This window comes from Hylobates moloch, unplaced genomic scaffold (assembly GCF_009828535.3).
Source record: "Hylobates moloch isolate HMO894 unplaced genomic scaffold, HMol_V3 SCAFFOLD_1, whole genome shotgun sequence".
Taxonomy (NCBI): Eukaryota; Metazoa; Chordata; class Mammalia; order Primates; family Hylobatidae; genus Hylobates; species Hylobates moloch.
This window is the reverse complement of record NW_026652276.1, coordinates 10,626,139-10,650,363: the sequence shown is the minus strand read 5'-3', so window position 1 is coordinate 10,650,363 and position 24,225 is coordinate 10,626,139. Positions and strand designations below refer to the sequence as shown.

General features: G+C 35.7%; 2 protein-coding genes across 2 annotated transcripts in view; one reads left to right on the top strand and one right to left on the bottom strand.

The window, feature by feature from the left end:
* PSMD1 (proteasome 26S subunit, non-ATPase 1) overlaps window positions 1-24,225 on the top strand; it is a 114,657-nt gene that overhangs the window by 50,724 nt on the left and 39,708 nt on the right. The gene's annotated exons all lie outside the window — the stretch shown is intronic.
* HTR2B (5-hydroxytryptamine receptor 2B) lies at window positions 639-18,813 on the bottom strand. The gene is made up of 4 exons (XM_058437407.1): window positions 18,562-18,813; window positions 17,000-17,721; window positions 7,101-7,301; window positions 639-2,780 (listed from the first exon to the last, which is right to left on the bottom strand). The coding sequence occupies exons 2-4, from the start codon at window positions 17,349-17,351 to the stop codon at window positions 1,888-1,890; spliced, it is 1,446 nt and encodes a 481-aa protein (XP_058293390.1). The 5' UTR covers window positions 17,352-17,721; window positions 18,562-18,813; the 3' UTR covers window positions 639-1,887.

The following is a 24,225-nucleotide window of genomic DNA, read 5'->3' as shown; positions in this document are numbered from 1 at the left end:
AAAAAAAAAATTGTAAGCAAGGAAATTTTTCTTAAGGATTTGACATGAAACAGTTTATAGGTGTTGTGGCTAATTCTGTAGGTGTGCGTATATTTAAGCACACAAATTTGGAGGCAGTACAAAGCATGTGAGAAGATAGTTCTTTTGATCTAGATTGTTGTCTATGGGTAGAGCTTTGGCAATGTGATTGCCTGCCAACTCTGGTGTATAGATTTCCTGAAACAATTATGTATGCCTTCAGATGCATAAAATACAGAATTTGGAATACCGTCATAGTGATAACTGAAAACTTAATCTCAACATACCTTGGCAAGAATATAAATCTTAACATATGCCAAATCCATCATATTAGAGACCGGAACCAAAAAGAATGATTTTTTTTTTTTAAGGAATGTAAATTATTTTGCCTCTTATGTGAGATAACCACCCCTAATGCTGCTGAAAAATCTTAGACTAGTAGTAGGGAAAACATGCCTAAAGCTTTGATGATTTAGGAATTAAATGTGTATGATATACTCTTCCCAGCAGATTATATATAGCCAGTAAGGAATCGTAACAGATCAGGATTTATGTATTAGAGCCGCATTCTAGCAAAGGATTCTGCCACTGTGAAAATACATGCCTTGTTCACTTACACACCGAGATTCTCCGTAGCCAATACATTTCCTGAGGTAATTATCCTAAACTGAGTTGCCTGCAGAAGGACAGCAATAGAGTCATAGGTTGAGGGACAAATATGGGTAAACCTGAAAAGGAAAAGCTAAGGTATGAGTTATCTTCACTGCAGACCGCCTTAGCCTAAATTTGCACTTATAACAGGAGCATTAAAATATATATCAAAAGTAGATTGAATTGTCTACCATTTACTGACTGCCTTCTATGTACTCATCCTCATAAGAATTGTATAAAATGTAGATGAGAATACTGGGGCTTGAAGAAATTAAGTATTTTTCCTAAATTTAATCAGCTGTCTAGTAAGTGGCACAGGTTGGACTCACTCTGAGATCTAACAGTGCAAAATAATATACTGAAAGGATGAATAAAAAATTTTGTGCTGGAAGTTCACTTGAGTCACTGGACAAGCGTAGATAGGCAAGCATGATCTGACTTAAAGTTTGTATCCCTGATTAAGGTCCCATGCTTGTGCATGTTAATTAATATCTCTAAGAAACCTAATATGGTCCAAGTACCCAAGAGCGATTTTATTTGCTTTTTCCTCCTTCTCCAATAGACCCACCTAGTGCTGAGTAGATGCCCAATATCAGTCATTTAACAAACAGGTCTAGTTCCAAGTTCCTGTTATTTTGTGTGATATCCAGCTACTATCCTTCCTGTCCCTTCCATCAAAACAGTTTCCTGATTATAGGAAAATTATGACTACATTCAACTAAATCAGACTATAAATGGCCATCTTAACTCACCTCCAGATGTGATCACTGTTTTGTGCACTTATTTTTAGCTCTGTGTTCCTTTTGTTCCGTATCATGCCTTACGCTTTTAAGCCCTGGAAGGCAAGGCTAATGTTTGTTTTGTTTTATTTCATTCTTAGCACAACTTTGCATATAATTAGGAACCGAATAAATTTTATGATGACAGTGGTTCTTTTTAAGAGCCTGAAATTTATTGATTTGACTTTATTTCATTTGAATACCTTAATATTTAACCAGAGTGCTGGATTGTTTTCATTTGTAGCTATACAAAATTATTTTCTTCCTGGAATGATCTTGTCCAAATTAGGAAAATTAGATATTCTTAATACTTAACTTTTAGGTTAAAGAGATGATTTGATATATGACATAAAATTCTTTATATAATATATTCTTGGCACATTTACATCTCACTCATCATCTTACTCATGATTATGTTTGATGACAACTGCCAGTTCTGCTATACATAACTAACTTGCTCTTCAGTTTTGTCACCTTCATTTTCAGTGAGGAGAAGTGTATCTAGTAGAATGATTGATGAAGACTGAATGGTTGAACTTCGGAGCCTCATTGGACTCTGGTACATGGCAGGATTAATCCCATTTCGAATACCATGTTTCTTGAAAAACTTAGAGTTCTCTGCCATTGGATTCCGGAAGTAGATCTTACTGGAGCGTTTGCTAAGAGTTTTTACTGACTTTGTGGCCCGGTAATTGCAGGTGATATATCGGCCAAACGCATCCCGAAATGTCTTATTGAAGAGGGTGTAGACCAAAGGATTCACTCCTGAGGAAACATAGCCTATCCACACAAATATCTCCAGGAGCATTTGGAGAGTAGTTTGGTTACAGGAATCACATAAAACTAAAGTTATATTTGTAATAAAGAAGGGACACCACATAAGCAAAAAGAGGAAAAACACAATCCCTAGGACCTTTGAGGCTCTCTGTTCATTGGAAATGGTCTGCACTGACTTTTTTCCAATTGTGGATGTTCTTCGCGTAACTGTTTCATCACCTGAGTTGGGCAGAGCCTTGTCCTTTCGAGAACCATCCAGCATTGCCACCTTTTCCGGTGACGAGCAAGGTGTTTCATCCCTTTGGAAAACTGTAGACACAGTCAACCATGTTAGGCGTTGAGGTGGCTTGTTTTTGACCAAGTAAGCCTTCTTCTGTAAAGCGTGGATAGTGAGAAAGTAGGTGACAATCATAATTGCAAGAGGTGTGAAGAAGGCAGCCAGTGAGCCAAAGAGCATGAAATTGCCAAAACGTTCCTTTGTCAGCACACAAGTGATATTGTTTGGGTTGTCCACATCAGTCTCTATCCCTTTAATAGGGACTGGAATGGCAATGCCTAAGGAAGAGGAAAACAAGATAAATTGAGTCATTTTATGACCTGTAACTCTTAGATTAGATCCTTTTGGATTGTATCCTTATAACTTTATGCTTGTTGGTGCATTATAATTCCTGGGACCCACAGCACAGGATTTGTCAAAGCATTCATCAGTGAAGATTTGACAAACAGAATCTAAGTGAGCAAATCTGTTTTTAAACAAAGAGATTGGTTAGTAATTTCAGATTTATAATGAAAGCTCCCCTAAAGCTATAGTATATCCATGATATAGTAGAGAATGTCTTCATTTATTCTACATTTCTCATAATCTATTTTTGTTTTTTAAGCTATCTCAGATTAAGGAAGAGAAATTCAGAAGAGAACCTGCTTTTTTCTTATTATCCAGTGTAGTTGATCTAGAGGCACTTCAGAGTACATTTATTCAGTATCTTTACTTGGTTTTATCTTTGAGGTTACAGCTTCATTTAACAGTTTTACCTTTTGATATGTGTGAATGTCTTTTAATCCTTTCCATCTAACTGCTTAGGGAAAACTAAAGTTCATTAAAAAGTGCTAAAGTTTGAGTGTGTGTGAATCGTGATGTTGAAAGATTATGAGTTCTTAATCTTTCTTCTTCTGTAGAAGCCTGGGCACAGTGGCGCTCACACCTGTAATTCCAGCACTTTGGGAGGCCAAGTGGGGGTGGATCACTTGAGGTCAGGAATTTCAGACCAGCCTGGCCAACATGGCAAAACCCCATCTCTACTAAAAATATGAAAATTAGCCAGGCATGGTGGCACGCGCCTGTAGTCCTAGCTACTCGGGAGGCTAAGGTGGGAGAATCACTTGAACCCAGGAGGCCAAGGTTGCAGTGAGCCGAGATCACATCAGTGCCCTCCACGCTCAATGACAAAGTAAGACTCTGTCTCAAAAAAAAAAAAAAAAAAAAAAGAAGAGTTCTTCTATGACGTAGGGAAGAAATATACCTCATGTTAATTTTCTGATCTTTAAATACCATGAAGTAAGTATTTAAATATGTTGTTGCTTGGGGAAGTAGCTTATTAGAAAGACAAATAATATAGGGGTTGACCTAAATCTTTTTCTTTGAAACAGCAGATATTTTTTAAATGTCTGAATTAATTGATCTTTAGAAACCTCTGGAATCCTTGTGTTGTTTTGTGAATCCAAGAGCACCCCTCATCTGCACACCCTTTTTATGGTAGCTAAAGAGCCATTGACAAGAATATGTTCCTCAAACCTTTTCTAACAGAGGTCATTACTTTCTCTACGTTTCCTCATGTACACCGCCAGAAAGAGGATTCTGTATACTTGTTCTACACCAGGGTCATTATACTACAGTTTGAGGACCATTGGCCCACATTCTATTTTTGTAAAAGTTTTATTGGCACACTGCCACTCCCATTTGTTAATAACATATTGTCTGTGGCTGCTTTTGTTCTACTGCAGCAGAGTGCAGGAGCTGTGACAGAAACCATATACGCCCTGCAAGCCCAAAATATTTGCTGTCTTACCCTTTATAGAAAAAGTTTGCTGACCCCTGCTTTACCCTGTTACTTTCAGATCACCATTCCACTGTTTATTTCTCCCCCAAAACACTTGCCTTTTGAAGTTTATTTTATCTACTTAATACTGTCTTCTCCGTCTTGCTTTTCTGTTAACGTCCATGACATTTGTTCATCTTCATCAATGGCTTCAATACCTGCTATAGTCTTCTCTCCAGTGCCAGCATTTTCCACAACTTCATCCCATTCATGACCCTTCTAAGACCTTAATTTTATATTTCTTGAACTCTTTGACTCTAATTATTATTATTTGCACTAAAGCCATCCACAAGTCTACTTAAAACAATCCCTAAGATTATGAACTCTAATACTTCCCTTCCTTGTCTTGCTACCCTTCACTCCTAGAGAACTTCTGTTTACTGTTATTTTTATCTCTAGTTCATTCATCCATCTCAGTTTTCACATTCTATTAACTCATTCTATTAATGAGACTTCATTCATCTCAATTTTTACATTCTATTAATATCAAGACTCACACTGCTTTCCCATCCAGCTTGTTGGTCAACAACTGTAAAAGTTTTCACTGGTACTTTTTATGCCCTTACCCTGTTATATTATTATACTTTCTGTTGCCAGGTATTACCTAGGATAACTGTAAATCCAAAAGAAGGGAGTGAGCTCTCTTCAGCATTTTGTAGAATTTCAAAACTGAGCTTATTGTCATCTGCATTTTCATTTTTTCCAAGTTACTAATTTGTGATCAGTTCTACAAGACAAAGTGCAATGAAGTGAAAGAGCGTTGATCTTGGCCTTGGTGCTGAAAAGCTGTAAGAGTTCTTAAGCCAACTGATTAAAACCTCTAGGTTTCTTTTTTCTTACCTATAAAAGGAAGAAGTGGATTTCTAAATCTATATATCATGAGTCTTCCTTTTATTTTTTCTCCTGCATCACTCATCACTTTGTATTAGTGTAATTTGTTTATATGTCTGCCTTTCTTGAGTGCAAAGATTCTTTTTCTTGATCATCTGTGTATTCTTAGTACCTAGCACATTATAAACACTCAGTAAAAATGTGGTCAATTTATACATTGATGGTATCCAGCCTTAATTTAGATGCCATTTATACCAGCAGGCTGCTTACCTTATTAGCTTGATCACATTTCACAGTTTCAAATATTCTAATTATTCTTAAGGATCCGTTTCTTCAACTTTTTTTCCCTTTCTCTGTCCTACTCTCCCACCCCACCCCAATATACACATACCTCACACTCTCCCTTGCCCTCTCCCTCGTTGCAGTGAGCTTGCCAAATGTGAGTCATCTGGCATAAATATGTCTTTTTTTTATAGTTTTCCTCCTCTCCACTTCAAATTTTAATTTTCACCCATTGTCTCCCATTCCCTTTCTGTAGCTGCTTTTTGGGGGCTGGTTCTGCTCTGTTGGCATCTGCCCCCTCAACTAGCCTTTTCTCACTGTTTTTAAATCTCTTCATTCTGAATAGACTTTTTCTTGACCCTGCTTTCTTCCCACACCAGAGGAGTAACACAGCTTGCTTTTACCTCCAAACTTTTTCAAAGAGGTCAAGCCCTTATATCATCATTTCAGGAATATAAAGGTCAATGTCATTGTTTTGCTTTCTTGCTGTTTTTGTCCCAGTGCTCCTACTCAGATTAGGGAGGAGTAATGTAAGTATTCCAGGTCTCTTAATTTTTTGCCTCTTTGAAATATTTTTACAAGGAAAAAGCGAATCTGCTGGTCAAACCATTGTAATTTTTGCAAGTCTATTTGTTTTTCTGATACTAACGTATAAGAGCTTTGAATGATTTACACATACTTCATGATAAGAAGTATAGCTTTGAGTATTATAGATGAGTACAGGGCCATAAGATGATTTAGAAGAAAAAGGATTTCTTTTATAAATAATTTCTGAACATCAGTATGTTTTCTTTGCATCTCTCTTAAAACTTTTAATTAAACATACTCAAAACACAAGCACAGTGACTCATGCCTGTAATCCCAGCACTTTGGGAGGCTAGGGCAGGGGGATCGCCAGAGCTCAGGAGTTTGAGACCAGCCTGGGCAACATGACAAAACCCCATCTCTACCAAAAATACAAAAATTAGCCAGGCGTGGTGCTGTGCGCCTGTAGTCCCAGCTACTTGGGAGGCTGAGGTGGGAGGATCGCTTGAGCCCGGGAAGTCGAGGCAGCAGTGAACCATGATTGTTCCATTGCACTCTAGCCTGGGTGACAGAGCAAGACCCTGTCTCCAGAAAAAGAGAAAAACAAACAAAAAACCCACTTAAGCAGACACTTAACTGCCTTTAATCTGTACACATATGTACTGAAATGTTGGCTTCCAAGATGAGTTTGTGTTCTTTGATACCTGCCTACAAAATGTTTGAGTTATTTTTGTTTTTTCTCTTATTAATCTTTTAAAATGTGATTTAAGATGCATTTCATTTCTTGTTATTTTAATGTAATTGCAGGATTCCAAATGCTAGCTAGACCATAATTATGAAAACTGTTCTCAAACTTAACCTTTCTGCATATAGAAATCTAAGCAGAAAGAAATCTCAATAAACACTGTGCAGATGGTTCTTTCTGAGGACATGAGCTTTGTTACTCGTCACACTTTTTACCAATAGTATGGTTTAGAAGCTGTATGATAAATGCAATGACATAAGGAGCTTATGTTAATGTATCAGTAGGCTGGCTTGACCTCTCATGCTGAGTTTCATTGCCTACCAGACCTGGTATTCTCCTAGCCAAGTGGAACCAAAGACTTTGTATACCACCCACACTCTAGCATTCTCTACGTACCTATTGAAATTAACCACACCACTGTAATCTTGATGAATGCTGTAGCCCGTGAGTTATATTGATTGGCCTGGATTGGCTTTTTGATGGCTATATAACGATCCACTGAAATGGCACAGAGATGCATGATGGATGCGGTTGAAAAGAGAACGTCAAGAAATAACCAGGCAGGACATAGAACAAGTGGGAGGGGCCACGTAGCCTCTGAAAGAAACAAAAACAAGACAAACATTTTCTCCTATAAAATGGCAACCTTCAGTCTACAGTTTTTCAGGTGATACATCTTTTGTCTTTTTTGTTACTCATCTGAAATTTTATAACTTTAACAACATAATGTTTAACTTCAGATAATGGAGACAACATTAAATTCAATATTTCTGTGGATGGTAACTTTTAAATACATTTTCTATTTTGTATAATAATTATACCTGTTTTCTAAGTCAGCAGCAGTTTAACTTTTTAGCATTATTGTGACCTTTGCTCTTTTGTCAATTCCATTTGTGATCTTTTAAAAATTTATGTAGTGTTGTGACTATAACTTAACCTTGGTATTTATTTTTAAGTTGCTGTTGTATAAAAAGAAAACATTTTACCATGTAGAGGAAACAGTATGACAAAAAGCATATTAGAATGGGAGTCTCTGTGACACCTGGGTTTTGGGCTCACTTCTGGCAATAACTAGCAGCAAGATCCTTGTTTATAGCATTCTCTACTTTGGTGAAATAGTGGAATGATTTTTTTGACAGAAATAGTTCTCAAATAAAGATTGCAAAAGGAATGGCTTCAGATTATCAGGAAGAAAAGTAGATTGTTTCCCCTTCTATATTCCATCATTCACTCCAAAAACTGGAGATATAATAATTAGTACAGACTTTTGGTTTGAAAAGAAAATCTCAGGGTTAGACGTACTACTTAATTTATTTAACAAACTCTTATAAAAAACATTGCATACCTCATATAGTCTTAAGCACTTTAGAAATATTAACCTTAAAAAATTTTAGGTGTGGATGTGATATTGAATATTCTGCATAGTTTTCTAATAAATTTACTTACACAGATGTTCATACATATGTGAATTTAATATGTTATGCATTATAACACCCACCACTTACATGTTTACAGTTTCAAAACAACTAAAATTTTAGAATTCCCCCTAGGATATTTCCATTAGAATCCAGTTTAACTCCTGTAGAGAACAAATGTCATGCATGTGAGATTATCTAAGTCTCTTTTAGGATTTGATTGTTATATGCCCACTGATAAAATGTAATCTACTTTTCTTCTGGCTATTGCAGGTATATCTGACTTTGACAGGTATAAAGTGATTGTCATAATTGAAGGAAAACCAGGATAATCATCTCAGGATTACAGAACAACAAGAGACTCTTCTATTATGAACTGTTTAAAATTTAAGGAGCCTGGGAGTGGAGAGAGATTAAAATCTCAGACTAAAAAAAAAAAAAAAATTTGCATAATTTAGGGGCAGAGTTTTTAGATAGATTTGGCTATGTTATTTTCAAGCATCAAGTAGGAGATTTTTTTAAAGTCAGGATTTCAGTGAAAAATATTTGGGCACTTCACAAAGTATGCAAAACGTAGCAAGGCTGACACGTCTACTTTTTGGTACCTTCTGTTTCCAGAGTTGGTATGTGGCATTCTGAATAGGAATATTAAAACATTTCTTTCTAGGAACAAAGTAACTAAATCAGCACAAACTTTTACTCAGAAAGAATAAATGATTGGGACTTAGTTCCATGTTCAGCAGCGTCTTAAAAAGGGATTAAAGCATCAAGTGGAAGGGGTCATTCATACTTTTCAGTGTATTACTGTAAATAAACTTAGTGCCTGCTTCTTGAATTGGGGTAGGAAGGGATAGAAGTGGTAAATGTTAGATTTATTGAGCTGGAAGGAACCTTAGAGATTACCATTGATCTTGCAGATGAGTAAATTCAGGTATAATTAAGTCTGAGTATAAAGGTAAGGAGGGGAGGCATTTATTTATTGAAATTTAAATATTATTTGAAAGTGTTATTTAGAACTGCCACTCAGAGTTTGCTCTTAAGATGGAGAGTGAGGATCGGCATCACCTGGGTACTTAGATATGCGGGCTCTTGGGTCTCATCTCAGACCTACTGTATCAGACTCTGCAGTTAAACAAGGTTTCCAGGTGATTTGTATGCAAATTAACATTTGAGAAGCAGTGCTTTGGAAGACTTTCTGGGAAGGTTTGTGTCTGAGTCTTGAAAGATGCACCTAAGTTTGCTGTTGTAGGGTTGGTTACAGGCACTTGGAATGTCTCATGGAAAGGAACTAATGGGAGGCCTCTCAGAATAAATTAAGTCAGAGAAACTGGTGTTTGGAGAAAATCTAATCAATTGGATTTTCTCACTCTTAGCCATAGCATTCAGATTTTTTGTCATTTAGTGGAAAAGGACCTTGGACACAGGCAGCTTTAAAGCAAACTAACAGTCTAAGTAGAGTGAAAAGAATCATTTTAGAGTTTGCAGTGGAAACTACTAAAAATGAGGGTACATTCTAAACTGAGCTGAAGTTCTAGATTTAGGACTGTAAGTAGGGTGGTAGAAAAATACTCGTCTAGAGCTATGGTCAGAGATATTGATTGCAGTTAAGGATTTAAAAGGCAGGTAATTACTGTGTTGTATCTTAGATTTCCTTCCTTTAAGTCCTTACTCTCTCTGTAACATCTTTTAAAATGGTTTGCCAACTATTTAAACCTGTCTATTTAGCTATTCTAGTTATGGATTATACTTCTGAAGATTAAGGTTTGGAAAATTCTAGTCATAAATCTAGTAGCCATAAGCAGGAAGCCATAAGAAAATTCATATAAAAAGTATGTGTCTTTGGAATTTGACCATCTGATCCACATACTCCTAATTGTGGGCTAAGAAGGAAAGTTTCTTTAGTGCTGATTTAAGTAACCCTATGAAGCCCTGTTAGCCTCACTTTGAACAGAATTTATAAACTCATTCTCACTTGAAATTCACTAGAATTTTCTTATTATAGTTAGTGCTTTATTGTTAACAGAAATATTGAGATGTGATACAGAATTTTCTTTAAGAAAGAATGAGACTGACATTTAAGATTAAGGGAGATGAATCTTTACAATTCCAAGCCTTTCTGATTTCAAGTTTCGTGAAACACTGGTGGATAGTTTTTATGAAAGTAACATAAAAGAAAAAGATAACTGCATTAATAGAAACCCTATATACAACGCAAAAAAGAAAAAGAGGCTTTTTAAAATGCCTAATAGATTTGGGTAATCTAGGAATTTATAGAAATTAAAAACAGTTCTAGACACACTTGTTTTATAAAGGGACTTTTCCTAGTCTAGAGACTTTCATTCTAAAGTCATTTTTTAGTTAGTATTAATTTAGTTAGCTCAAAGTCAGAAAAGTTTATTTCTGTTTAGAATAACTAAATTAAAGGTTAAGTTGGTATGGTGAAATACTTTATTTCAAAACGTTTATTTTAGGAATTTTGGTTTTAAGAATTTCTTTTTTTTCTTTTTTTTTTTTTTTTTGAGACGGAGTCTCGCTCTATCGCCCAGGCTGGAGTGCAGTGGCGCAATCTCGGCTCACTGCAAGCTCCGCCTCCCGGGTTCACGCCATTCTCCTGCCTCAGCCTCTCCGAGTAGCTGGGACTACAGGCGCCCGCCACCACGCCCGGCTAATTTTTTGTATTTTTAGTAGAGACGGGGTTTCACCGTGGTCTCGATCTCCCGACCTCGTGATCCGCCCGCCTCGGCCTCCCAAAGTGCTGGGATTACAAGCGTGAGCCACCGCGCCCGGCCAAGAATTTCTAATTACGTTTATTTGTTGCAATGTATTCTGTCCAATGTACTTCCACAAAGACTTAAGACATTGAAAATTTGAAATAACGAAATGAAACAGTTACATACTTAAATGGAAAGAAAGAAACGTATATCTAAGAGTCAGTCTGAGGGAAATAAGTTACTAGGTTCTTCAACTAAATTACTGTTATTCTGGGGCTCTAAATTAGACTCTTTCATTAAAATTAAGAAAGAATAATAGCATTTCTGTGAACGCCTGAAATACTGACTGAATATTAAAGCAACGAAACAAGTCCTAGGTGGGTTTTGTCTTTTAGACAATTGTTTAATTATCTAAAGAATATCAGTAGCGCAAATATTTTATTGTTTAAAATGAAGACTATGCTTTAAATTCTGCCATACATAAGGGATGGTAGGAGCTGTCATTCAGTTATATAAATTTTTATTTGTCTCCCAGACAAGGTTCAACAACTTCATAAGTATGGGCTTAGGTCTAATACCTTCCACAGAAAAGAGATCTTGCAGTCATCTGAAGTATTTGTACAAGTATAGGTTGACGCTCAAGTATTCTTTTCCACTTAATATGAATTACAACTTTAACTGAAAAGAATACTGAGTTCTAACTTGTTCCTAGGGGAAAAAAATTCTGTGATCCTCTTAACAGTTACATGGGGTTATTTAAGATATAAATGTTGGTTCTGTATGCCAAATATGACAGTTTTGGCTGGTCGAATTTCTCATTGGCATTTGAGAAAGCAGAGTAATAAAGGTTAAGAGTGTGAATTCTAGAATCAGTCCTCCTGGGTTTAAATCATGTCTCTGCCACTTACTTTGTAATCTTGAACAGATTACTTATCCTTCTGCTTCTCTGTCCTCTGTAAAATGGGGATAATAGTACCTGTTTTATAGGATTTCTTTAATAGAGTTTATATGGATGATGATTAAATACATGTGAAGCGTTTAGAACAGTTCCTGGCATAAAGAAAACGCTCAATAAATGTTAATGCTTATTACTATTGTTTAACAGAAACTAGCCAACTAACTCAACCATGAAAACACTCCTACATAGAAACAAGCCAAATCATCAGTATGAAATAAGAGTGTTTGTCTTTCTACCTGCTGTAGCAAAAGTGCATGCATCTGATTCAGCTTAAAACTTTAAGCTGTACTTTCAGGGGATGAGGGAGGATGGGCTGAGAACAGTTTAACTTTGTTTAACTTTGAATTAAATTTGTCATAAAAGTATGTTTTTTACTGTTGAATTTTAACTACCGTTTATTTTATATATGGTACAGGAAAATAACCTGTATGCATTGCATGCCTGGGTTTTTTGTTGATTTGGGGTTTTTTTGGTTTTTGCCTTCTTTTGAATTAGTACAGAAACCTGAGGATTTTTACTAGAAACCCCATATCTTGATGAGGCAGACTTATTTTATCTGAAACCTGCTTAACCTTTGGGCAGCTTTTTAGTTTGGAAAGTCAGGTTACACCATTTGTCCGGAAAATAATTAACATCAGTCCATAAATCTGGGACATAAAATGTTTCCCTTTGGAGGATGTAAAAGACTATTTTTAAAGGCATTCCAAGTGGGCTGTTCCTATAGAGTTTACACAGGTACTCAGTTCATGAACTTATTGCAGCAGGACAAATCATAAATAGTTCTTATGTCCAAAAAGAACATAATTTTCAAATAACATTTATCTCAGAAATTCTAATGCTTCTGTCTTTATCTTCCAGAAAAGAAAGACATAGTTCAGTTCAAATTATTCTTTGAAAGTTTCTGTTTTGTTTTTTACTTTTTTCACTACATTTGAGCATATGAGTTATCCTGGGGTTCAGTGTCTAATATGATAGTGTTTTAAATGATTTAGGCATTTTAATGCTTACAAAATTTTTTTCCTAGTTTTTAAAATTTCCACTTTACAAAAAGAAGTGCCTTTAATTAATTGCTTTTCTCCTCCATTTCAGAATTGGGTAGGCTAACATTTTACTGCATAAATGAATAACTGCCATTTTTCTCTTACTGCTGTACATTTCTTTCATCTCTGATTAGACTTAATCTCAACTAAATCGTATTTAATTTGCATGCAATACTCTACCAGTTACTATTAGTGCTTATAAGATGCTGGGCCCTGCTTGACAAGGTGATTGAACTCTGAAATAATAAGTGATTGAACTCTGAAACAATAAGTGACTTGCTTGATCCAACACAGGAGAACCAGGATTCAAACCCTGGGATGTCTTGCTTCAAACAGCCTTTTCAGCCATTTTATATACTCTCTTTCAACTATACCACGGATACTGTTTGAACTTATAGATCATGAGGCATCAATTAAAACTTAAGTTATAGCCAGGTTTGGTGGATCACCTGAGGTCGGGAGTTCAAGACCAGCGTAGCCAACGTGGCAAAACCCCATCTCTACTAAAAATACAAAACTTAGCCAGGTGTGGTGGCCTGCGCCTGTAGTCCCAGCTACTCAGGAGGCTGAGGCAGGAGAATCGTTTGAACCTGTGGGTGGAGGTTGCAGTGAACCAAGATCATGCCACTGCCCTGCAGTCTGGGCAACAGAATGAGACTCTATCTCAAAAAAAAAAAAAACTTATAAATAAACCAATAATGCCCAATGGATGGTCAGATGCCATATTTTCCCTTTTTTTTTTTTTTTTGAAACGGAGCCTCACTCAGTCACCCAGGCTGGAGTGCAGTGGCACCATCTCGGCTCACTGCAACTCCGCCTCCCGGGTTCAAGCTATTCTCCTGTCTCAGTCTCCCGAGTAGCTGGGACTACAGGCACGTACCACCACGCCCAGCTAATTTTTGTATTTTTAGTAGGGACGGGGTTTTGCCATGTTGGCCAGGCTGGTCTCGAACTCCTGACCTCAGGTGATCCATCCGTTTCAGCCTCCCAAAAGGCTGGGATTACAGGCGTGAGCCACCATGCCCAGTCTCCCCTGTTACTTTTTAAATCACTTATAAAATGAAAGAAAGGTTCAGAGAAGCTCTTAAACAGTGAACATCCTGTCTTTTTTATATCAGCATAAGGTGTTTTCTTGCTCAAGTATTTCTAATGTAGGTATTTTCAAGCCTTATGTTATAAGCAGTTGATTTGTGGTCATGGATTTTAGGAATTATGGACAAGACAATAAAAAACTAGAACTGTAAAGATGAAGTCCAGTGCTCCCAGATAGGAAGAAGTGGCAGAAAAATTGCCCTAGCACAACTCATCTGAAAGACAATGTTGTGCCTGAGTTGTCATAATCTTGGGAAGATAGGAATTCAAACTGTATATTGTTAAATATTATACAGATCAGTGGTTGAATAAAATATCTCTCAGTATAAGGACACAAGGTCCACTTTTATATTTTACTGCTCTTACTTTTAAAATTTCATTTTATTAGACTACGAGCTAGTATAGTTTTTGTGTTACTTTCATTGAATTCCCCTGAGATAGCTAAAATTATTGGTCATAGTGATAGTTAATTTTTTATCATAGAACCAAGAACACTTGTTTGTACAAACGTTAGAAGTCCTGAAGATTACCACTACAATAAGAGTGTAAAGTCTAATTCTGCCTTTTAAAGTTATCAGAAGTTCCTATAAATGCATTAGTTTAGAAAAATCTTAGTGTTTATTAACTTGCAAAAGGTTATAAAAATATCTTAGTATTTGAAGTCAGGTTTCCATTTGTAATACATGCAGTCCCCAATTTATGAATTCATCCTTTGAAGTTTGTTAGAGGGCAACGTGTTTTTTTCCTACATTTTTTCATAGAAATTGAATTATGCTTTAAATAATTAATGGAATAATGTATTAGATAGTGTTCACAGATTTGTTCATTTTTTAAAAATCTACAAACCCCACTATACAACTTAATTCTGACAGTAAAAGTGTTTGGGGCTATAAAATATTTTATTTTGTAATTAGAAATTAACAAACATGAGCCAGGCATGGTGGAATGTGCATGTAATCCTAGCTACTTGAGAGGCTGAAGCCAGAGAATCGCTTGAACCAGAGAGTTTGAGGCCAGCCCAGGCAACATTGCCAGACTCCATCTCTATTAAAATAAATAAATAAAAATAAATTTAAAGTTAACAAACATTTGGAAGAATGAAATACTATTAAAATATCTATCAATTATTTAAGACATAAATATGAAGACATTTCACATATTTTATGTTAACATATGTTGGGTTTTCTGCTAACTTGTATTGCTAAGGATATCTTGGGTACCAACATTTTAAATATACACTTAAAGTTTTCAGCTGCTGGATACCTATTTTTCTATAGAATACATGGAATTACCTTTGTTACCTGTTTTTGTATTTTGCTTGTTAGCTCACTTTAATTCTATGGTACTTTGCCTTTTAAGATTCCTTAACCATTTAGCTGATAATTTTAGTATCTGCCATGGTACTTTGCATATAATAGATGTTTGATATTTATGGGCTCAAAGATTTTAAAGCTAAAATTCACTTCTGCATAATTCTTTCAATTTCATGTATTGAATGACGTATTAAATTTTATGGTAGTCTGAAATAAGCATTTTGACATTTTCTGTATGCCTAGCAAAGCACAGTTTGAAGAGTATGATTTTACATCTTAAGCTACTATTATGCACATGGAGGTGAGAGCTGGAATCATATGCCTGTACAATATTTATCAAATATGCATATATATTTCTACATAGTACTTTCTTTTAAGCTTTATTCAGAATTAGGGTTCTTTATGTTCTCTATGTTAGTAAGATTTCTTAATTATTTTTCATGGTTTCATGCAGCATTAGATTACTTAAAAGATTACAAATTTATAAAACAGGGAGATAGACTATTAATTATTAGAAAGTCTAATTAAAGCAGTAGAACTTTACTCATTACTGCTTGTCCTGTCACATAATTTTCTTGATTTATTTTAAAGCCCAGGTAAATGTTGATTTAAAATGGAAGGTTTAAACCTGTTACTATCTGATAATAGTTTTAGATATTTTTCTGTTATTACTTATAAAATGGTAATGTGTAAAACCTGGGTATAATAGTTGGAATAGCAGGGGTTTTTTACCTTCTAATATGGATTCTAGTTTAATAAATTTTACTTCTATAACTTAAAATATTTTTATCTTCATATAAGTAAATATAATTCTAAGAAACTATGTCTGCCACAAGTAATCATTTTGCTTAGGCAGTTTATGAATGGAATATCGGTTTACACCAAGCATTGAATCAGTTAAATTTAATGCTGATTCCAAGGGTCTAGGAGCCCTCATAATTCATCAGCAGAATTATTTGTGTTTACCCAGGTTTTATAACTAGAGATGATATGCAGAAATCTGGAACTACTTGTATCTATTTTTTTTTTATTATAACAAACTAAGATTTCAGTGTCAAACTATACCTTTTATTATAGCAATAACTAGGTTTTAATCCACTTACTAACTTAGAGGCCTATCAGGAACACAGATGCCCATATATCATAAAAAATTAAATAGGTGGATCATCTCTTTGGACACTCTGAGCCAAACCATTTCCTTCAGCAACTAAACATAATTTTTCTTAACATGACACATATGTAGGAATTGTGTTCAAGTTTATAATATACAAACTATTAAGAGCTATAATAAGAATTTTTGGACAATTCCAATTTTAAACTGGGGTTTAGCGATTTAAATTGGGATTTAGTGATTCAAAGACCTTATTGTTAACCCAGCTCATATCTGTCCCGGAAGTGTCCTAGTTATTGCTTTAAGGAAAAAAAGTATCAGTGTAGAAAAGTTAAAGTGTAGGCCTATTCACTATAATTTATAGGTAATATATTCAGAATCTATAAATATCACTAACTTGAATGACTTTTTAAATGATTTTATTAGCTAGCTTAGGAGGGAGAAAAATAGTTTCCAAAAAATATTTTTTGCTCTTTAAAACTGATGATCAACCATAGAGAATGATGTAAAACAAGGGACTGTTTACTTGCCATATCTTTAAATAGTCCAAGTTCATCTTTTATTTCAAGAAAAGTAAAGATTAAATGAGTGTCCGTTCTCTAATAGTATATCATAGTTCTGTGGTTTGATGGCACAAACAAAGTGAAATACTTACCAAACATTATTGTCAAGAGGGCAATTGGCATCACAAACAATCCAACCAGCAGATCAGCCACCGCCAAGGACATTAGAAAGTAATTAGTAGCATACTGCAGCTTTTTCTCCAGCGAAACAGCCAGAATAACAAGAGTATTTCCACCAATTGTGGGTATTATCACCATGAGTATCAGAAGAGCTGCCCAGTGCAGTTTATTTCCCTGTTCCTCAACAATCTGTTTCATTTCCTCTGGTATTGATTCTGTCTGTAATCCAGACCAGTTAGAAGAGATAACGTGAACAAAGGTGCTCTGCAAAATGTGCTCAGGAATTGTGCTTTGAAGTTCAGACACTCTGTAAGAGAGAGCCATTTGCTGTTTTTCTGTGATTCAATCCCGTTCCGAATGGTGGTCAGCATGGTTAGTAGCTAAGCTGCTCATCTGTTTTTTTAAGGCATTGTACCCATGCCAAACACTCAAAAGCCAAAGTTGACACCTTCCTTTAAAAAAAAAAATTCAAGTTCTCTAAAATGAGCACATACACACATCTGTCCATGTTTGTAGGTAAGATCTCCAAGTATTTATTATTTTCTAGAGGCTTAAATTTAGGAAAGCTCAGTGAAAGAAACTGATAGCTGTGGGAAAAAAAAAATAGGATATATATATTTTTTTTAGTTTCTCTCTCTCTTTTTCTGCCATAGTTGTAGAGTCGTGTTTGAACTTGCATGCCAGAGAGTTCCCCCTAGATACAAAATACATAGATTGCATTATTTTATTCATTTCTGAAAGTGGTAAAAACACTTGAACTTCATAGCCCTTCCCTTCTTAGTAAGTCTGTTGTGCATTTGTGACAATGCAGCCAATTCTCCAAATATACTGTATTTCTGATGTTGCTCAGTTAATGAAACAGAAGACACATTAATTTTTTCAATGGTTATAATAAAAAGTTAGGTGTTTCCTGACCCTTGAATGTCTTTTTACCTTGACTTACAGAAGAATAGAAAAGTCAAAACACTGTAGTTGAGAATAGAACTTTTAGTATGCACTGGCCACCCACCTAGAAACACTCAAAGCCCAACAAGGGTCTAAATAAACGATTTACCAGCTAGGGATCCTTATATGTAATTGGCTTTGTCTGATCAGGTTTGTGAGTGCTGATATAAATGTCATTTTAGATTTCCTTTAGTTTGAGAGAAGAAAAAAATATAGGTATTAGTAGGATCCAAATAATTGTTTTTAGTAATTTCATCTCTCATGGTATGTCTTTGCAACAATTGTGTTCTAAATTTAATCATTAAATTTGCCAAATTCAAACCAATTCTTTTTTTGTTTTAAGTAGTGTTTATTTTTTGAACCTTCCCAGTTGTCTTGAGAAGAAAGGGAAGCCAAAAGGAAGATTAAACCATTTATTTGTTCATCAAATGTACAAATCACGTTTTTAAAAACTCTGCTTTAGCATTAGTAAATTTTTCATTTTGATTTTTAAAACACTGAATAGAAATGAAAGATTATGATAGCAGAATTCTTGAAGATTAAAAAAAAACCTTTAGATTAATTCCATATGTGTTTATTAAATGCTTACCTCTGGTTTCGTTGTTATTTTGCCGAGCATGTCATCTTATCTGTTCACTAGACTTGCTTGCTGCTGTGACTGAAATCCTCCTCCCATTGACTTATTCGGAGCCTCCAGCACAGGCGGTTGAAAGCAGTGAAACAAATACGTTGTATAGCTGCAAGCATGCCAAGGAGGTTATTTCCTCTTTGATACATTCATTTTTAGAGAATAGCAGCATTCATTGTAATTCATAAAACCACTGTTAAGTGTGTTGAACCAGTTCATGCCCCTTATTCAAGTTATAGTTTTAAGAACTCTCTTTAATATTTGAGGGGACTGTAATAAACTTGATTATTTTAGCTTCAGATAGTTTTGTGTGGGATTACACCTGAGCTGTTTTTCGCATTTGAGAAAAAATAAGATATAATCTAGCTATTTTAGAGGTTTCATTCTTTGAAGATTCTGCCCTTTTAAAAGCCTGTAGTGATTTCTACAGTTCTGATTTCTAGCAGTGAAACAAGATTCTTATCTAGCTTTTGTGCCTTTGCTGTGGAACACCATTAATTTGCTCTGGTTGCAACCTTATATAGAAGAGCACAGAAAGGCCTGATTTCTACATGTATACATAGGTTTTAGCAGAAACTTTTTTACTGCTTATTTTTAAACAGATGATCTCTGGGTTTAGGAGTGGTTCACAGCTTTTTCTCCCCATAGATTTTACATTGGAGAAAATACAAGTAATGAAAATACGTTTTTGCCTTATTTCAGAAAATTGGTGTTTAAATCTTATTAGTTATGCTGTTTAAGTTTTCTCTAACTATAAGGCTAGCTTAGTATTAGAACCTCAGCATTCTCAAGGTTTCCTTTTAAAAGATCATTATAGGGCCGGGCGCGGTGGCTCACGCTTGTAATCCCAGCACTTTGGGAGGCCGAGGTGGGCGGATCACGAGGTCAGGAGATCGAGACCACGGTGAAACCCCGTCTCTACTAAAAATACAAAAAATTAGCCGGGCGTGGTGGCGGGCACCTGTAGTCCCAGCTACTCGGAGAGGCTGAGGCAGGAGAATGGCGTGAACCCGGGAGGCGGAACTTGCAGTGAGCCGAGATTGCGCCACTGCACTCCAGCCTGGGCGACAGAGCAAGACTCCGTCTCAAGAAAAAAAAAAAAAAAAAAAATATCATTATAGATGCATATTTTTAAATTAATTACTTATAAATCAGTGATGGCATTTGTGCCCTTGTTTCAAATTTGTATTCCTTTGCTCATGTTGAATGTTATTGGAAAATACTTAGTTCATTTTAGCTCCACTGAGCACTTCAGATTTTATTCAGTATTTGCTGCTTTTTTGAAAACTCAAAATCTACTATATTAGAAAAAATACTTGTGAAGAATTCTAGATGAAATAATATTCAAGAGAAATCAGATGTATTTTAATGTACCAGAATTTCTATTCAGGAATATGAAAATATTTTAAGGCAAGGTGCGGTGGCTCATGCCTGTAATCCCAGCACTTTGGGAGACCAAGACAGGTGGATTGCTTGAGTCTAGAAGAGACCAGCTTGGGCAACATGGCAAAACCCCATCTCTACAAAAAAACACAAAAATTAGCCAGGTGTGGTGGTGCACACTTGTAGTCCCAGCTACTGGGCGGCGGCAAAGGGGTTGAGGGTTGGGGGTCAGGGGAGACCTGAGGCGGGAGGATTGCATGAACCTGGGGGAAGTTGAGGCTGCAGTGAGCCGAGATCACACCACTGCGCTCCAGCATGGGGTGACAGGATGAGATCTTGTCTCCAAGATAAAAAAAAAAAAAAGGGAAGGAAAAGAAAATATTTTTAAATACTGCTTAGTTGTAAGTTACACTTTGACATCTGTGCTTATGAAGGCAGGTAGGGATCTGCAAAACAAGTAATGTCAGATTGAAAATAGTAGCACCATTATATCCAGTGAAAAGACTTGTATGAAATAAGCCTTTATTGATTTGTTTATAGATAAAATTTTTTAAATATTAAGTATATTATAAAAATGCAGTCATTATTGTATTTTGCCGGTATTAATCCTTTCACTCACATTCACTCATTTTTTGCCTCAACTTATAAAAGTAAGATTGGTACTTGGATTTTTTTTATTTTTGCTTTTTTAAGTCTGTTTAATGGCTAAGGAACATAACTAGTTAGAACAGCTACTTATTTGGCAATCTCAAGTTATGGGAAGCATAGCTGAGAATCAAGAAAAAAGCAAAATAATAATAAATAAATAATTATATAAAAGGATAGTTGAGTCTCAGCAAATAACTAAACCTGTGCTCTAAAACCCTAAGCACTTTAAGTAGAAAGTAGCCTCTAAGTTCCCACTCCATATCTTTTTACTCTCTACACACATACACGCACACACACATAGACGTATATACACACACAAAACTTTGCCTCTCCTCCTTCTTTAATGAAAATAACATTTGTACATGGTGGTAGATGTAGATAGTACAAAAGAATGTTGAGTGATAAATTCACTTGAGACAATTTTAATAAACATGTTTCCCTGCCTACTCCAGATTTGAGTAACAAGTTAAAAGGTGGACAAGCACTTTGATAATAGCAAACAGGGTCAACTGAAACAACAACAAAAAAAAACACAAGAATTTAAATGTATAAACATGTAGGTCTACTCAAAGTAGAGGCTTGTAGCCTTTTTTTTTTTTTTTTTTTTTTTTTTTTTGAGACAGAGCATTGCTCTGTCACCCAGGCTGGAGTGCAGTAGCACAATCTCAGCTCACTGCAACCTCTGCCTCCCAGGTTCAAGCAATTCTCCTGCCTCAGCCTCCGAGGTAGCTGGGATTACAGATGCCTGCCGCCACGCCTGGCTAATTTTTGTATTTTTAGCAGAGACGGGGTTTTGTCATGTTGACCAGGATGGTCTCGAACTCCTGACCTCAAGTGATCGCCTGCCTTAGCCTCCCAAGGTGCTGGGATTACGGGCATGAGCCACCGCACCCCACGCCCTTTGACAGCATTTTATGTGGCATAATGATGGATAGCACAGTGATAACTTCTGTGTACTTAAGAAAAGGCTAGATCATGTTCATTCAGCAAATAAATGTGAAATGAATTTGTTAAATATTTCTATCCAAATAATAAGAAATATAAAAGTATGATTCTTAATGGTAGAGTGAAGTTTTTAATATCTGGAAACTTCATTTGTGTAGAATGTTTCCTTTCCCAAAAACTTCGGATAAAGTAACTCTTACCAAATTAACTTCGAGGTCAGACTCAGCCTCTAATCCCGTAATAACAAAAAAAACCTAATTGGCACATTTTTTTCTAAGACAATTGAATTTTCTCCCTGTGCCTTTTTAATTTATTGAGCAGATTCTGTCTTTGACCGAAAAGGGCAATCTAATATTCTTTATAGGTCTAGGAAGACAACTTAAATATCAGCCAAGAACACTTTTTTACTTCTCAGTCATAATACCTATTAAACAGTAACCATTAAGGAATGTTTAACATGACAGGGATTGTGTCCGCTACGTATTCATTTGTGAAGTACTTACTAAGTGCCATATGCTCATGGAGATACATTAATGAATAAGGTAAACATTTTCTGTCCTCATATAATTTATAATTTTATGGAGGATGCAAACAAGTATATTGGTAACTATAGTACAGATATGGTAGAGCTAAGACTAACTCACTTCAACAGGACCTACAATGGAGCTCAATTATTTCTCAGCTTTCTTTTTACTCATTCCTCTCATGTTCATTCTCTTTGACAAGATCAGTGAAAGAGCTGAAACTATAAGAATAGCTATTTCAAACTTAATTTGTTCTCGTTAGACTCCTTCGTTCTCTCCTGACTGCCTGTTATTTTAATGAAAGACTTTGACAAATCAGAAACAAGCTCCCTTCTCTGTCTTCTCAAAATGTCTTTCTTTTCATCCATCCTATCCTTCTTTGGGATCATGTTATCATTCTTTTCCACAATTGACTTCTACTTAGGTTCTTGATCCCAACTCATATGTATATGAAGTCTGTGTTGCTTCCTCTGGCATTAGCAGCCTGTACCAAGAATGTGATAGGCTGCCATCTCTACTGTCACGGCTAGTCTAGGAGTGGGGGTGTGGTAGGCAGACAGTTTAAAATGCCGCAGTGCTCTCTTACCAAAATACAGCACCTTCTTCTTTAAGCCCTCCTGTGGTTAAGTTTTTTACTGGATTCCTGTGTAAAAGTTGATCTAGACAATTTTGCCAGGTTATTGCCAGAACAAAAAAATAAGATTTTTTTGTCATTGAAACTCTGGAGTACAACCTGATGTCATAAAATGGTGATGTCCTTTAATCAAAAGACTGCTATACCTGGAATTATAGTTGATGATCATAACCCAAATATCTTTTGGAGTAGATTTGCTCAACTCTGCATATCCTCAGTAATCACAGTAATCAGCTATTAGAAATAGACTTTTATCATTAGAATACTTGTTTAAATATCAGAAGTGATTTAAACTTTCTGAGAATCAAAGTACATTTATGTTCATTATTATAAAAATCAAAGAAATACCAATAAAGTTCTCAATAAATAGCAATAAGTTGATGGCAGCTCACTCATACTGCAAGACTTTTCTTTGTTTGCTGATTAGAAATGGAAACAAGTGTGCTAATAATGCTGCAACTTTGAATATTACAGATTTCTCTAGGTCCAGGAATGCAATCTGAGATTTTTAAGAGCTCTATTATAGTAACAGAGCAATTTCTTTGTATAAGGCTTCTGACTCTTCTTCTTACATCTTTAAAATTCTCTCCCTCGCCCATTTTAGCAGCACCTGAAAAGTATTAGTCTTTTTGGAAATGTACCAAAAGCTTGCCTAAAAGTATACTAATTTTTAGTTTTCTGAAGTCCAGGAGGATGACAACAAATAAATTCTCTTTCACTAAATTTGTAACGTTTGTGGCACAGTCTGTGTGGTTTTGTTTTTTGCTTTTTCTTGTGGTAAGTTACATGTATTCACTATATACTAAACTGATAGAGTTAAAAGCTACAAATAGCAGTAGCTTAGAATATGGAGGTACGAAGAACAAAAGTATGTTTGGGAAAGAAAATTGTTTTCTTTCTCAGCTTTTTCCCTGAAAATGTTTTATGCCACAAAATTCAAAAAAGCATAATATCTTTCCCCTACTTCTTTGTTTTTTACCTGTAATGGCACTGTTTGTTTGTTTTTGAGATGGAGTCTCACTCAGTCACCCAGGCTGGAGTGCAGTGGCACTGTGTCAGCTCACTGCAACCTCTGTCTCCCGGGTTTAAACAGTTCTCCTGTCTCAGCCTCCCAAGTAGCTGGGATTACAGGCGCCCACCACCACGCCCGGTTAACTTTTATATTTTTAGTAGAGACAGGCTTCACCATGTTGGCCAGGCTGGTCTCGAACTCCTGCCCTCAGGTGAGCCACCGCACCCGGCCAATCGCACTGTTGTTTATTATAATTACAAGTCGTATAAACTAGCCAAAGAATAAAATAAAGGAGAACAAGAAAAGTTGCTCAGATTCCCACAACATGTAGCTCTGTCATTGAGTAAACATGCAACTGGCAAATTTATAATTGTCTAAGTAAATAGACTTTTTTTTTTCTAAATATACTTTTAAATAACATATCAAAACATGTGAAAGAGCTAAGTTATAGGTAACACATTCTATGCTAATAAAATGAT